General features: G+C 38.4%; 1 protein-coding gene and 1 non-coding gene across 17 annotated transcripts in view; one reads left to right on the top strand and one right to left on the bottom strand.

Annotated features, from left to right (window-relative positions):
• The window catches only part of Prr14l (proline rich 14 like), a 65,257-nt gene that overhangs the window by 32,449 nt on the left and 15,948 nt on the right, over positions 1-16,860 (top strand). For 8 of the 16 annotated variants that reach the window (XM_048798271.1, XM_048798278.1, XM_015504910.2 and 5 more), the window contains 3 exons: positions 6,474-11,703; positions 14,913-14,984; positions 15,603-15,774. In XM_048798271.1, the coding sequence (XP_048654228.1) occupies positions 6,474-11,703; positions 14,913-14,984; positions 15,603-15,774 (5,474 nt within the window). Of the gene's footprint in view, positions 1-6,473; positions 11,704-14,057; positions 14,170-14,912; positions 14,985-15,602; positions 15,775-16,860 lie in introns of those variants that run through there. The other 8 variants (XM_048798282.1, XM_048798275.1, XM_048798281.1 and 5 more) reach the window with 4 other exon arrangements.
• Trnae-cuc lies at positions 1,686-1,758 on the bottom strand. The gene has a single exon. It is a non-coding gene; the product is annotated as a tRNA-Glu (tRNA).

The following is a 16,860-nucleotide window of genomic DNA, read 5'->3' as shown; positions in this document are numbered from 1 at the left end:
GGGGTGGGCAGGGAATAAGTATGTTAAAGAATATAAAAATTTTGTTACTGTGATATAATGTTAGATTTGACTCTCACCACCTTTATAAGTCTGTACAAAAAAAGAAGCATTTGTCCTGTTTTATCACCCTGCTTCCTACTGCTACAGATTTTCTCTGTGGCTCAAAGACTTGACTGTCCAGTATGTGTTAAAGGACACTGCTCTAAAAAGAGAAATACTGTTTTGTCTATAAGTTTCACAGTGTTTTTAGGGCTTACAGGGGATTCAGTATAGTGGCCCCCAACTCATCCCTAAGATCTTTTCATGGGGATTCCAGTATGACTTAATCTTTGGCATTTTTTTCACCCACATCCTTCCATAAGATTTATGTTGTTTGTGTTGAACTGCACTTTCATTTACACTAAATGACCTTTTTTTTTTTTTAAGAAAAAATATTTTTTAGACATTTATTTTGTTCATTTATTTATATGGAGTGCTGAGAATCGAACTCAGTGCCTCACATATGTTAGGCAAGTGCTCTACCACTAAGCTACAGCTGCAGCTCCTAAATGACCTTTTAGAAGAACCTGAGTTGTGTCCTTTAAGGGCTGAAGCTATACCTCATTGGTAGAACATTTGCTTAACATGTGCAACATCCTGGGTCAATCCCCAGTACCACACACTGAAAATAATAAATAAATAAATAATCTGCCAGTGATGCACCTGTAATCCCAGCTATTCAGGAAGATGAGGCTGTAGGATTTCAAGTTTGAGGCCAGTGTGAGCAACTTAGCCAGACCCTTTTTCAAAATAAAAAATAAAAGATACTGGGGATGTAGCTCAGTCATAGTGCCCTTGGGTTCAATCCCTCCATTACTCAAAAAGGGGAAAAAAAAACAAAACAAAAATTGTCCTTTCAGACTTACGTAGCTACTCTCCACCAAAAAGCTAAAAAGTTAATTCACATAGCACATAGATACAAGTGTCCACAGATAAACTACTCAGATGTACTTTTCTCCTTTTTTGGTACTGGGGATTGAATCCAGGGGCACTTTACCACTGAGCTACATCCTCATCCCTTTTTATTTTTGATTTTGCGGGAAAGTCTTGCTAAGTTGTTAGAGCTTTGATAAATTACTAAGTCTGGCCTTGAACTTGTTATCCTCTTGCCTCAGCCTGGGATTACAGGTGTGCTCCACCACACCAAGTTCTTCCCAATGCCATTTTTCTTCCTGTTCCACTGCTGTTTTTTTTTTTCCTTGCTTTTTTTTCAGTACTGGAAATTAAACCCAGTGTTTAATACATGCTAGGTGAGCATTCTACCACTGAGCTACATCCCCAGACCACTATTTGTTTTTTTTTAATATCTTTATTTTACTTATTTATTTTATGTGGTACTGAGGCTTGAACCCAGTGCCTCATATGTGCGAGGCAAATGCTTTGCCCCTGAGCCACAACCCCAGCCCCACTATTCTTCTTTATAATACTACTACTACTACTAGTAGTGAGGATTGAACCCAGGGAAACTTTACCACTGAGCTGTATTCCTAGTCCTTTTTTTATTCTTTGAGTCAAGGTCTTATTAATTTGTTGAAGCTGGCCTTGAACTTATGGTCCCTCTGCTTCAGTCTCCCAAATCACTGAGGCTACAGATGTGTACCACTCAAATTTTTTTTTTTTTTTTTTTTTTTTTTTTTTGTGGTTCCTTGAGGTGCTGGGGATTGAACCCAGGGCCTTGTGCATGAGAGGCAAGCACTCTACCAACTGAGCTATATCTCCAGCACCACCATTCTTTTAAATGACTTAAACTGACAAAATCAGTCATTTGATTTCCCCAACTCACCCCCAAAGCCATGTGTAAGGTTTTCTGTTTGATATGGGGGAGCTAAAAATCAGCAACTCTACTGGAATCTTTAATAGCCTCAATATAATATGTATTAATTCAGTCTCCCAGGAATCTTCCAAGGTATTCTGTATTACACATAAGAAAGCAAACTTAGCTACCCAAAGTCACAGACTGTCATAGCAAGGCAGAGAGGAAAGTTCTGTGAAAGCAAGTTTATGAATACCTCAAGTCTGGGGGATGCAAGAAGTATTTACAACCACCATGGATTTGAATTAACCAGATGTACATTATCTTTGATAGTGTTAGCATTTCAGCTTGCTTTGCCATGGTCAAGGTCATGCATCTGCTGCCTCATCATTTACTATGAAGTTGAAAATTAAATGATGCTTCTTAGAAATCTACTTCTTGTATTCTTTCTTCAGGGGCCCCACTGCCAAAATTTGTACTCTGCCCCAGGTTGGTTCTCTCTTTTTCTTCCTTCCTTTTTTTCAGGAGGGTTGGAGTGGGATGCTGGGGATTGAAGCCAGGTCCTTGAGTATGCTAAGCACATGCTCTACCATTGATCTATACCCCCAGCCAGGTATTTCCCTTTTTTATTATTTATTTATTTTTTAAACTATATCTCCAGCACTATTTATCTTATTTTGAGACAGAGCCTTGCTAATTGCCCAGGCTGGCCTTGAACTTGTGATTCTTCTGCCTCAGCCTCCCAAGTAACTGGGATTACAGGTGTGTGCCACCCCCACCCAACTCCCACAGTCCCCTTTTAGGGCATGCCCCTGATAATCTTAACTTTTCTTTTCTTAAGTGTTCCACTACCTGCCAGTAGTGCCACAGGCTGGGGACCAAGCTTTTTTAACACATAAGTCTTTGGAGAATATATAAGATTCAAACTATAGAACTTCTCATTTTATCTGTTGATATTTATGTCTAACCTATGTTATTATCTTGACAATGTAGCAATATAGTAAGCTTTGAAATCAGGAAGTCTAAGTCTACTTACCTTATTCTTTTTAAAGATTGTTTTGGGTGTTTTATTCTACTTGAATTTTCATATGAATTTTAGAATTAGCTTGCCAACTCCTGCAAATGTGAATATTTTTTAGATATAGAGCTAGAAGTCTATGATCATCTCAAGCTGAGTAACATAACTCACAGAATGTTAATTTCATTCTCCAGTGTTCAAATACTTTTTTTTTTTATTGTACTGGGGATTGAACCCAGGGGCACTGTACGCTGAGCTACATCCCCAGCCCTTTTTATTGTTTTATTTTAAAACAGGGTCTCATTAAGTTGCTTAAGTTCTTGCCAAGTTCCAGAGGCTGGCCTCAAACTTGCCATTCTCTTGCTTCAGCTTCCTGAGTCACTGGGATTATGGGTGTGTGCCACCATTCCTGGCTGCTTGTTCCTAATACTTGTGATAGCTTCCCTGATCTTCCAACTCTTCCTTCAACCAGAGTGTAACCCACAACAATCATTAAAATTCCATTTCTGTCCTTCCAGTTTCATGGAAGTAATTATTTTTTTCTTTATTTTTCATTATTTATTTACTTCTGTAATAAGGTTTTATGTTGCCCAGGCTAGTCTTGAACTTTTGGTCTCAAGTGATCCTCCTGCCTCAGTCTCCCAAGTAGCTGGGACTGTAGTTCTGTGCCTAGTAGAAGTGGTATATTAAATAATTGAGAAATAGGGCTGGGGTTGTGGCTCAGCGGTAGAGCACTTGCTGAGCGCATGTGAGGCCGTGGGTTCGATCCTCAGCACCACCTATAAATAAATAAAATAAACATATTGTGTCCAACTACAACTAAAAGATAAATATTTTAAAAAAGAAAAATTAAAAATAAATAATTGAGAAATAGTATTACTGAGAGTTTTTTTTTTAATTAAAAAAGTTTTTTTTTTGTTTTTTAGTTGTTGTTGGACCTTTATATGCTGTGCTGAGAATTAAACCCAGTGACTCACACATGGTAGGCAAGTGCTATACCACTGAGCTATAATCCAAGCCCATACAGAGGTCTTGATAGAGCTTGTATGTAAGGGAGTAGGAGTTCCAAGGAGTAATAAAAATGGCTATTATTAACTGAACATGTCCTCTCTGACACTTTTGAGAGTACATATATTAATTCTTGTAATCTTCATAATAATTCTATACAGTATGTGGGTCTTTATCCATGTATTACAGAGACCAGGTCAGTGTTCCCTAGACTTTTGAAAACTTTGTAATAAAAATAAATTACCTCAAACTCTCCTTTAAAGTTCTCTGAAATTTCAAAATACATGATTAAAAATAAGTTAAAAGAATGGGATTAGTGTAATTTTGCTTTGCAGCTTTATACAACCCTTCTTTCCCACCTAGCCTTCAGCTATATTGCCTGGGAAGTGGTGGTCCTCTGCCTCCTCCCTAAAACTCTTCACTTAAGTTAAGAATGAGTATTCTTCTGCAGGTAGTGGCTCTGAGGGAGAGTCTCACCTGAAGTGCCTTGCACAAAGTAAATCAACTGTAAACAGTTTGGGGATGGATAAAGAGTTTTACAATGTTCTTGAGCAATTATAGTGAGAGGTACAGCTAGGATGGTGTGGAACAAATGGTTTAATGAATGGTATAGCATACAGTAGAAGGATAAAATAAAACCATTTGGAATACTCATGTTAAGAAATTCATGAGTAGAGTAGCTTTTTCTGCTGAGATAAAATAGACTAGTTTCACGGTAATAAATATTGTGTGGGAAATTAGGATTTCAAGTCTGCTTTTTGTTGATTACTGGTATCTGTGCAAGCTTATGGAATTTAGTATATATTTATCCATCTAGTATTTGCTTACTCCAAATATTTTGGGGGACTAGAGATGTAGTTGAATGGTACAGTGCTTGCCTAACATGCTCAAAGTCCTAGGTTTGGTCCCCAGCACTGCAAAAACTTTTTTTAAGTGGTACCAGGAGTTCTCATATGTTTAACATATCCTCTACCACTGAGTTACATCCCTAGCCCAGACTCCAAATATATAAGTACTGTTCCAAGCCTAGTTATTATCAGTTGACTACTCTTAGGTGCAGTAAAATAAGGAATCAAAAAGAAAAGCCATCTTTTCTTTATGTGGCAAGCACTGTACCAGGTGGTGTTTTACATGTATTATTTACTTCAGTCCTGCATATAGCAATAAGGTAAGTGTACTAACAATGCTTTTTACAAAGGAGGAAACTTGAGACCCAGAGAGGTAAGTTATCATAGAGTCAAGGGGCTTCAAAGACATCCATAGCTCTTTCTCAGTAATTGCTGTTCTTGGTACTTATTGAGAAATGAGTTGGGAAGCCTAGGAACTCACTGTTAATAACATTTGTTGATATGACCTAACTCTATACATTCATTAATTCTACAAATATTCATTGAGTGTTGTTATATATCAGGCATTATACTGGCCAACAAGGAAGAGGAGAGAACAAACCCGACATAATCTTTATCCTAATACAGTTGGGGGTTTTTGTTTGTTTGTTTTTGTTTTTGTTTTTTTGTGGTGCTGGGAATTGAACCCAAAGCCTTGTGCATGTGAGTCTAGCAGTCTACCAACTGAGCTATATCCCCAGCCCTAGAGTTTTTATTTTAGTGGGAATTCGATTTTTAAATTGATTTTTTTTTTTTTTTTGCTTTATCGGTTTAGTATGGGTATGTTGTGTGCATATCTGATGCATATACACACATCTGTGTGTGTATGTGTGTGTGTGTAGCTTTGGATTTGTTTTCTAAAAGGGGAAGAAAGATGAAAATGTATATATATTGTGTGTAGATTAATAATAAATTTGAGGAACTACATTGTACTGCACCCTATACCTAGGATTTCAGAGAAAGTCTGTATATTGAAACTTCTTTATGAATTGTACTGACATTCTGCTAAGAAATATTTTTCTCTTTTAAATGTTTCATAATAGAAATTTTCAAACTTATTCATAAATAGAAAGCATATACTAAATCTCCATGTGCCTGTCATTCAGCTTCAATAATTATCATCTCCATTATATACAGAGACAGTTATTGTAGGTAATTGGGTTCAAAATTATTCAATTTATACATCAATCTTTTTAATATAGTTTTTGTTTTGTTTTTGTCGTACTAGGGGTTGAACCCAGGGATGCCCTACCACTTAGCTAAATCTGCAGCCCTTTTTATTTTTTATTTTGAAACAGGGTCTCACTAAGATGCCAAATCTAGCCTCAAACTTGTGATTCTCCTGTCTCAAACTGGCCTGTAGCTTGATTAGAGGTGTGCACCACCACACTCCAGTATATGTTGTTTTATGCATAACTTTTTTTTTAAAGAGTAATTTTATCTGTAATGCATCTAAGTCCAAGTAAGAAGATAGTCATCTAATGATATAAGCTATTATATTGTGAATCTGTTCTATTAGTGTTTTAAAATGGAAACTTCTTAAGATTCTGAATTAGGCATGTGTGTCTTTATGTTGTATTTAATTGTCCAGCATTAATTGCTGAATGCTAAGTAACATTTAGAGAAAGTCATTTTGATGGTATGGCACACTTATTTGTGACTCTCTTTTTTTGAATTGGGTATTGTTGCCATTGGTTGCATGATTCATTAAGGTAAAGCAATTTTTTTTATGATTGCATACTGTTTTTAATTTATTTCTCTTGTGCAGAAGGAAAAGTATGGATTACAACTGAAACTCCACTGAAATCTATTACAGATGTACAAGGTATGAAGGTCAATAGGACTAAGACGGATAATAATGAAGGACACAAGAATGGCCATGTGAGTAAAGGTCTCTCAGCTGGGTGCAGCGAATACCCAGAAGTAGACAAAATCATGACCAGTGGTGAGGTTTCAGAAACCAGAACATTAGTTTCCTTAGAGCCTTTAACCTTTGTGGACCCTGGATTAACAGAAGCAACTCCTAAAGAAAAAGAATGTGGAGAATTAAAAACTTGTCCTTCTTGGTTGTCATTATTACCAGGGAACAGTGCCATTTCCAAAGTGGACAGTGGGAAAGAAGAATTGTGTAAATTAAGCCTTGTCTGTGAAGCAGATGACAATCACCAACAGAGTCTGGGCCACCATAATGAAAACTGCTGTTCTACATATGATAGTTCCACAGCTATGGGAAATGTAGATGCTGTAAAACCCTTGGAAGAAAATTATGAAATTTCACATTTCACACCAAGTTTGTCTGATCCAGAATCTAGAACAACATCCTTAGAAAAATGTGGTTTTGAAAGCTATGGTTTGTTGAAGAGATTTGCTGAAAAGACAGACAGTTCCTATTTTTATGAGGATGATCAAAGCAAGAACTTGGCTTCTAGAGAAGAAAGTGAAGAACAACTTTTAAATCCCAGGAGTGAAAGAGATGAACTCTTTCTTATTAAATCCAGGCAACCAGAAAAGGATGCCAGTAATTATTGTTCTGGTGAAAAAGAGAGTGTTAATTCCCCAAAAGAAAATATCCACAATAACTGTTGCATTCAAGGTAGAACCCATACAGACAGCTCTAGTTCTTTAATGCCCAAGGCTTTTACTGAAACCACAGAAATAATGTTAAAAAAAAATGATTTGAAAATCACTTCAGATATTCAGGGTAGCTTTACAAACCCTGAGGACCATAGAGAAACTGTTAGTAATATGAAGCATCCAGGTGGACATTCTGAAGAAAGCAGTTTTTCTTCCTTGGTGCAGAATGAAGAGCCAGAACAGACAACCACTAAAGAATCCAGTTTATTAAGTGAAAAGGTTTATAATAAAGACTCTGACTCCTTAGTCAGCATCCAGAGAAATCTGGAAGGTGACACCCAATTAAATGAAGCATCATGTACTGATTTTCTGTCCAAAAGAAAATGTCGTATGACTTTATTGCCAAAAGATGAGATAAGTTCTGTATGTAATGAAGTATCAAAACCTAAGAAAGATATTGTTCAGTTACCACCATCTCTAGAATTGGATTATAGATCTGAGACAGAAAAGGCTATACAGACCTCACATAACAATAGTTCACATTTAGATGAACAGAGTACTGCCCATGAGATGAGTGAATCTTCTGATACCAACAAATTGGTTGTAAACAAAGTAGAAAATGAATGTGTTTTAAATCAAGTGTCCCTTAATTCTCAAGACCATGTGAAGTTGCCAACCAACTCCCTACTAAATATAAACAGAGAGATGCCTTTAGCCACAAGCAAAGATGCCCAACAGAGCCAACATCCTCCATTAGAGAATGGAAGATCTGTTATTGCTGATGCTCAAATCATTCCCATTACAACAAAAATGAAAGACATCTCTCCACTAGTTGAAAAAACATGTGGTGCCTCTTCAAACAGTCCTACCTTAAACGTCAACCCAGGAAGCCTAGAAAGAAGAAAAGAAATGACTGACTCAGGAACAGAAGATCTACATCCTAGGTTCCTCCCAAGTACAAAAGAAGAATCTGGCTTTCCTCAAGATGTTTCTGTCACAGAATGTCAAAATGTTCAATCTCAGGATATTCTCAGCTGTCATTGTATAAGAAGCAATGCATCAGAAGATAACATGTGTTTTGCTTGTGCTTCTTTTGAACCCAACAAAATCATCCTGAACTCTTCTGTTACAAAATGTGAAGATGGGTTTCTGCATAATGATCACCACTCCCAAGGAATAGAAGACTCCATGGAAAATAGTACCCGTAAATTGAGTTGTACATCAGAAGAGAGTGAACTTGATAGGAGAGAAACTAAAGGTAGACTTCTGGGAATTAAGATCAGAAATAAAGTGACAGCAGGAGGGTCAGATAGTGGAGCTTCAAACATAACCATTCACACCATTAGTCACATCAAACCCAATGAGGAAGGACTAGAAGGAAAAGAAACAGATATACCCAAAGAGACAGTGTTTTATAAATATAACATCTCTGATTGTGCTACAGGAGAACTAAATCAATCTGCAAACATTCCAAGTCCTGAAACATTGTTGGACAAGGCTTCTACTATTATGTTCTCCAGTTTTAAGAATATAAACCAAACAATTGAAACTCTTGATCAGAAGATAAGTGAAGTCCTTGACTGCCACAGTAACCAAAACAGACCAAATGAGTACAGAGATGAAAATAAATCAGCTGAGGAGGCACGAGATAGTAACCACAGAGAGACCAACATAGATTCTAACAGAGAGGAAAATCACAACAAAAAAGACCTGATAGCCAGTTCAAGCAGTGAACTGGCTTATGATAGTCCAAAAGAAGGTGATTCAAAAGGAGTCTTTGAAAATATTTCTGGCTCTGCAGACTTCACAGATGATATCATAGACTTGGTCAATGCTGACTATAATAAAAAGCCTATGGAAGGCATGGTAGACATGAAAGCATTCAGTACACTTAGTGGTGGTGTAAGGCAAGATACACCGGCATCCCATAAAACCTCAAGGAGTACCTCCTCTCAGAGAGGAGAACTGAATGCCACATTTATAGGAACAATTAAACAGGACTCATATCTTCCAAATGCTGCTGCTTCTCCAGTGGAATCCCTTGAAATGAAAAAATCATGTGAGGAGAAAGTATGCAGATCTTTAAAAGACTGTGAAATGGAAGAGTATTCAGATTCTTGTGCTCAGGATATGGAGTCAGTTGCAGATCATGAACCAAATATAAAAATACTGGGTAGAATAAACATGTCTTTAAATTATATTTGTCATGAACACCAAGGTAAAGGAACATCTCTGAAAGAAACACAAGGAATAACTGAAGGATCAGGACTAGAATTAAATTCTGTATTATGCAAGAAAATACCCTTTGAAATTTCCTCAAAAGATTTGATGTTTTCTAGATGCCAAGATGAGACCTGTGTATCCCCAGGGAGCATGAAATCGATTGAGATAATGTCTTTATGTCTGTCTGCTCGAGAAAATTCAGAAACTGATACTAAGATTAAAAAAACTGACCTGAAAAATCTCTTCACACCAAATGAGAGTGAAATGCTGTGTGAAACTATGGAAGACTGCACAGTCCTGCTTGAGATGAAGGAGGGAGGTCTGAGGGATATGAGTAATCCTAGTGAAAGAGACAGTATGCAGATCAGTGTGAAAAATAATATTTGCAAAGATTATCACTCTCAGGAGAATTCTACTGATAGACATTCACCTTTGACAGCAACTAAAGTGAATAGAGAGGAAACTGAAGATCCTTTGAGAGATACATTGGGTCACTTACCTGTTGGGGAGGAATCTAAAGAGATGATTACTGTAAAAGGTGGTAATAGTGCTAATTTGAGGAAGACCCACTTGAAATGCCAAGGCATGCATGCTGATGCTGAAAAACAACAAAGTCAGTGGGTCTTGGACTATATGTTGCCAAAGGAAGAGAAACAAGTACATCAAAAAGGAACACATATGGTTTTGGAACAACGCCAATCATCTAATATGTTGGCTGATGTGGTGAAACATAAGAACCAACCTAAGGCTAACAAAAATGAGTCTACCATGATTAAAGAAATCACCCTATCAAAGCCAACCAAGGGCAACATTGCCAGACAGTTTCAGAGGTTGGAAGACCCTGAAAAGGAGGAAAGCTTATGTCATCCATTAAAGAAGGACATTGAGTTGTGCACAGGTCCATGCCTTCCTGATGCCCCTCAGAAAGCACAAGACCCCAGGTCTGCTGGGTATGATCAAATACATGGTGCCTTTGTGAACATTTCCTGTCAGAAAGGAATGCTTCCCTTAAAGAAGCAGCCCCATAGAACATGTAAGAAAGTTGCCTGTCAGGAGCCAGTCAGCATGAAGAGGAAAATAAGTAAAATCAGAAGTTCTGCCTTCGGAAAGAGTTCCTCTGATCCCATCCCCACAAAAGCACACAGACTTCTCAGCTCATGTGCTGCATCTGCTTCTGCACGATTGGAATCCAAAACAGTACCTACCAAGAGCTTGCTTAGCCACATACCAAAGCAGAGGACTGTTCCATTCCATCCCTTGAGGAGCCTGAATTATAGAAAGCCTACCAAAGAATTAGCCTTACTAAACAAGCTGTCCATCCTTGCCTCCAAACTAGCCCCAGCCATAAAAACCCAGAAACTCAGATATCGGCGATGTTCCTCTGCACTTCTTCCAGTGGCTAAAAGCTACAAACGCCTCAGATACAAAAGGCTTCTAGATGGATTTTCATATAATGCAATGCAACTGAATCCACATTTGGCAGCTAGTGGATGGAACAAGAGGCCCGACAGTAAGCCCTTGGAACTTCATTCTCTCGAAGCCATCAAAAGGAGCTTCATAGATTTGAGCAACAAGATGCCATCATTGCTGTTTGGTTCTGAAATCCTCCCGGTTTCTTTTCATATGAAACTAGCCCCTGATTACATGACTGAATCCTCACAGACTTTTCCTGAGCACTGTGCTCCAGCAAGGCTTGCCTTAGGAGAGGCCCCCCAGTGCCCATCTCAACCTCCCAAGTGGACCTTTTCTTTTTTCTTGTCCCACAGTTGCCCTGGGATGGCCACATTCAGGGAAGATACTGGCCTCCATAGTCAGGCACACACTCAGGCTTCTCAACAGACTCTAGCTCCTCTCCAAGACTATGGAGGCTCTTCCATAGTCCAGACCAGAGCAGACTGCTCTGTCCTTGGCCTTCACACACTTCTTGCACTTTGTTCCCCGGGATGTTACCGAATCTGGACAAAAAAACGGAGCTTTTCTAATCACATGCCTACCATGCAGAGGCTCTTCATGACCCAGTTTACACAGGGCTTGAAAGGGTTAAAGTCTCCAGCCTCCATAGCAGACAAGGTCTTCTGTTCTCTGCCCTACTCTGTGGGTAGGGTATTATCCATTTGGAGCCAGCATGGGCCTTCCTCCTGCTCCTTCGAAATCTCTGCTCTCCATTCCAAGCGACCACCAAGTCTGGGCACCATAAGCAGGTAATATCTGTCCCTTGTTCTTTAAAAATGTCCCGTCTTTGCTTCCTCCCACTGGGGAGAGAAAAGGGACTTTTGGCAAGGCCATTTTCAGTCATCTCTGTATCTGCACTTGAGGTTTATTTTGGCAGATCTCTGATGAGAAAAATCCAACAGTACTTCTTAGGTGTGGATACCCATAATTGTCATATAGAATCTGTACCTGTATTCTGGTCATTCTTTTTTCTGTTCATTTTATTCTTCAAACCATCAGTCTTTTGAATCTCTTCTTTTATCATCATGCCCCCAGTTTACAAAGACCATATGGTCATTACAAGTGAAAGACTGTAAATAGTCACAATGGCTTATAACTGTATCTTTGTCACAAAGCATATATATAGCAGCATCTAACTCAGTTTTAGGCATGTAAGAATGCAGAATAAGTACTTTTTTTTTCCCCCTTGGTATTGGGAATTGAACTCAGGGGCACTCAACCACAGAGCCACATCCCCAGCCCTATTTTGTATTTTAATTAGAGACAAGGTCTCACTGAGTTGCTTAGTGCCTCGCTAAATTGCTGAGGCTGTCTTTGAACTCGTGGTCCTCCTGTCTCAGCCTCCCGAGCCGCTGGGTTTACAGGCATGCGCCACCTTGTCCAACCAGAATAAATACTGTTTTAGTAAAGAAATAAATTATGTAAATATCAGCATATCCAGTTTGTGAACCTTTGCATTTCTTTATGCATTTTAGCAGAGAGGTAAATAAATAAAGGGGTTTTGGAAAAATGCTACAGAACCCTAACATTGCTTACTGAAACCAAAAGATTAATTATGTATTATGAGCATTTGTCCTGTAGGTAAAAGAATATTTACTTTTGGGGGGCAAGAGTTACTAGGGATTGAACCCAGCAGTACATAACCACTGAGCCATATCCCCAACCCTTATTTTTATTTTTATTTTGAGACAGGGTCTCATTAAGTTGTTTAGGGCCTCACTAAGTTGTTTAGGGCCTCACTAAGTTGCTGAGGCTGACCTCAAACTTGCAATCCTTCTGCCTCAGCCTTCTGAGCCACTGGGATTACAAGTGTGTGCCACCACACCTGGCCTTACTTCTCATATCTAGCTTTTAATTTAATTTAAATTCAAGAAGAAGGTGGAGAGGAGGTACTGATAGGGACTTTTTCTACTCATTGCCTCTAAAAGTGCTTTGACATCATGTGTCTGGGCTCAGATAGAAGTTCACTGTTTTTCTAAAGACACTTAGAAGTGTTTTCCAGCAATGTAAAATGTATAACCTCAGAAAACAAGATTTAACAAATTAAATTAATTTATGTTTTCATAAGACATTTTCCTTTGAACCTTATTTTCCAGCACTCTTCACTCTGTAGTATAGGTTGGACAAGCATCAAGCATCTCTACCCACCCACCACTTTTTTTTTTTTTAAACTGGGGATTGAACCCAGAGGTGCTTTATCACTGAACTATCCCCAGCCCTTACTTTTATTTTTTAATTTTGAGACAAGAGTCTCACTAAGTTTTCAGAGCTTTGCTAAATTCCTGAGGCTGGCTTTAAATTTACAATCCTTCTGCTTCCGTCTCCCAAATTGCTGGGATTACAGGAATGCGCCACCATGCCCAGCCTTTTTTGCCTTTATTATAAATGTCGAGACTTAGGCACATGAAGGTTTCTTTCTAAGCTCAATCCCTGAGTTGATTAGGTTTTTCACTGAACTAGAACTAGGATCAAGATCTGCTGGTTCCTGATTGGTCAGGTCTTTTTCCCATATTTCACTCTGCCTTTCTTTCCTACTTGTCAGTATTCCTTGAAAAACAAAACAAAAAAATGAATTATCTATTTTTCCTAGCTACTAGGCACATTACTCTTCTGTCTTTCTTTCTTTTTTTCTTTTTTTTTTTTCTTTTCTTTTGTGGCACTGGAGATTGAACCCAGGGCCTTACCCTTGTTAGACAAGTGCTCTACCACTGAGCTATACCCCCAGCCCTTTTTATTTTATTTTTTCTTGGTGCTGGGGATTGAACCCAGGGCCTCATGCATACTAGACAAGACTCTGCCACTGAGCTGTGTCCCCAGGCCTTTAATTTTGAGACAGGGCTCCTCTAAGTTGCCCAAGCTGTCCTCAATCTTGCAATCTTCCTGCCTCAGCTTCCCAAGTAGCTGGGATTACAGGTGTGTGCCACCATGCCTAGCTTCATTCTTCCTGTTTGTAAAGGGAAATGGGTTGTATGGTCATCATACAAATACCTTGTTAATAAAGCATGTACCAAGTTTGTATTGATTGATTGTGCTAGGGATTGAATCCAGGGGTGCTTTATCACCAAGCTACATTCCCAGCCCTTTTTATTTTATTTTGAGACAGGGTCTCAGTAAGTTGCTGAGACTGGTCTCGAACTTGGGATCCTTCTGCCTCAACTTCCTGAGTTGCTGGGATTACAGGCATGCACTACCACACTCAGCCTATGAATGCTTCTGTAAGTGATTAATGCTGTTGTTGTTGTTTTATCTTTAAATATATAAATTATAATTATAAAGGAATCAACTTAGCAATTTTCTTCTACATAGCCATGTTTTATGTGCCACTTGGCTTTAAAGAAAATGTTTTTCCATACTATTTTGAAAGATTATACAAAATGGTGAATTTTAATAATACTGAGCTAAGTAGTAGAAGATATTTTTAACTTATTTTTTTATTAACTTATTTTTGTACTAAGGACTGAACCAGAGGCACTTTACCACTAAGCTGTACCCCCAGTCCTTTTTATTTTATTTGTTTTTTAGTTTGAAACAGGGTTTGCTAAGTTGCTAAGGGTCTTGCTAAATTGCTGAGGCTGGCCTTGAATTTGAAATCCTCCTGTCTCAGCTTTCCAAGTCACTGGGATTATAGGCATGAGTCACCAGCCCAGCTATCTTTAATCTTTAATATACATACTCAACAACTTGATGAAAAGGTATAAGGCCCAAATTCACTCTTGTTCCCCTCCTTTCTTTTACTACCCTCTGTTTCTCTACCTTCTTTCCATTTAAGTGAGAAAATAATCTTCTGTCAACCTGCATCTGTTTCAGTGATGGGCACATAAGTTTATTTCTCATGAATTAGGAGGTTTTCATCTTTCTTAGGACTTTACATAATGTGCTAATACCCATGATACTCAGAAACCTTTCCTGTTGTCTCACTCCTCTAACCTGCTGCTTTTCTATTTATGATTCACTTCAGCCACACCATGTTACCATATGTGCCTCTTCCAGGCATGGAAGTTACATATAACACCAGCAGCAGTCAGATGAGGTAAGCCTCTGGCACACAAAACTTCAGTTGTAGGGGTGTGTGTGTGTGTGTAGAAAGAGAGATTCTTGTCTTGGTAAATCTAATCTACCTCTCATAGCTGTCTCTGAGATTCAAATGTGCTATATTTTAAGTAGCAACTAGGAATGTATAATCAACACTTTTTAGTTTTTATAAAAGTAAAAATTATTAACCAGTTTATCATGTCAGAAGTCCCCTCTCAATTCAGGACTTATCACTTAGCCAACTTTATTCCCTGAATGAGATTGATCTTAGCACTGTTTATTTGTTCAGTCCACTAAAAGTTTTCTTCCTCCAAAAGTCCATTCCTTTTTACATTTTTTTTTCTTAAAAATGCTACAGAACAATGAAATAGATTGATCACATTCTTGTATTTCACATATGTAGACTTAGGCTATATCCCAAAGTGATAAAAAAATAGGCTGAATGGCGATGTCGTTCCTGCATAGTAGGGAAGTCTTCAATTCTAGTTTGAATGTTAAGAAAGTGAATGTGCTGGAAGTAGAAAGTGAACCCATCTCATGTGGTTCTTCTCTGGCTTTCTCTCTCTCTATCTATCTATCTCGATCTCTATCTCTCTCTCTCTTTCTCTGATGCTAGGCTAGAGCCTGCACTCACTGCCTTGGTACCAAAGTCTTGCTTGGTAACAGAACCAGCTGTCAGCAAACTCCTGCTTTCAGGCTCTGAGTTCCAAGTTCCTGGGTTTGATGAACTGGATGGTGTGACAGCAGCCTGCCCCCAACCACAGAGCAGCCCTCCGGAACAGAAAGAGGTAAATGTGAAGTGCCAGTGGAGTAAGGCAGTGATGACATTGGGGTCTCCATTATTGACTCACGTTAGGTACAGACTGAGACCCCTGTGAGACTAGACTGAGCCACCTTTAGTTTCAGCAAAGTGTCAGAGAATATGAGTTTTTCTGCTTGGCCAGTAAAGAATGGTTTTTTTAAAATTATTTATTCATCTTAGTTTACTTTTAGAGACAGATTTCAATGTGTTGCCCAGGATGGCCTCAATTCCTGAGCACAAATGAGCCTACTAGCTGAGCCTTTCAGGTAGCTGAGACTACAGGAAAGCACCACCAAGCTCATCTTGGATTGTTTAATTTGCATTGTTTTCCAGATACTTTTTTCTTGGTGATAGCATTTAACAGTGTTTATAGAGACTTGGACCAAAAGAGCCACTTGTGCTAGCGAATGATGGTATTCTTTGTTTATTTTTGGCATTTTGTTTGTTTATTTGTGGTAGGCTTGGGAGTTACCTCCTCAGATCTTTTTTTATTTTTGGTACCAGGGATTAAACCCAGGAGTATTTAACCATGAGCCTCATCCCCAATCCTTTTTATTTTTCTTGTTTTTATTTGGAGGAGGGTCTCACTAAATTGCTGAGACTGGCTTTGAACTTGTAATCCTCCTGCCTAAGCCTCCTGAGCCACTGGGATTATAGCCATGGGCCACCATGCCAGTTTATTTTTCATTTTGAGACAAGGTCTCACTAAATTGCTGGGGCTAATCTTGAACTTGGGATCTTCTTGCCTTAGCCTTCCAAGTAGCTGGGATTACAGGTGTATGCCACCACACCCAGTAGTGTTATTCAATTTTGTAAAATCTGATGCCTTCACTGGTTGCAAATTTTATGAATTAATAATCTCAGTGTCTAAACTAAATGTAAATTCTGCTTTAATAATGTAAAAAGCATAGTTGCTAAAATTAGGAGAGAGAGCTTTGTCATGAGCTACTTACTATGTACCAAGGATGTACTGAGGATGCCATGTTAAGAAAAGGGACTTTGTTTAAAATGTTTTATATCTTGAACATTTTCTTTTCTTTTCTTTTTTCTTTTCTTTTTTTTTTTTTTTTTT

Source organism: Marmota marmota, unplaced genomic scaffold (genome assembly GCF_001458135.2).
Source record: "Marmota marmota marmota unplaced genomic scaffold, marMar, whole genome shotgun sequence".
Taxonomy (NCBI): Eukaryota; Metazoa; Chordata; class Mammalia; order Rodentia; family Sciuridae; genus Marmota; species Marmota marmota.
This window is presented reverse-complemented; position numbering and strand designations above follow the sequence as displayed.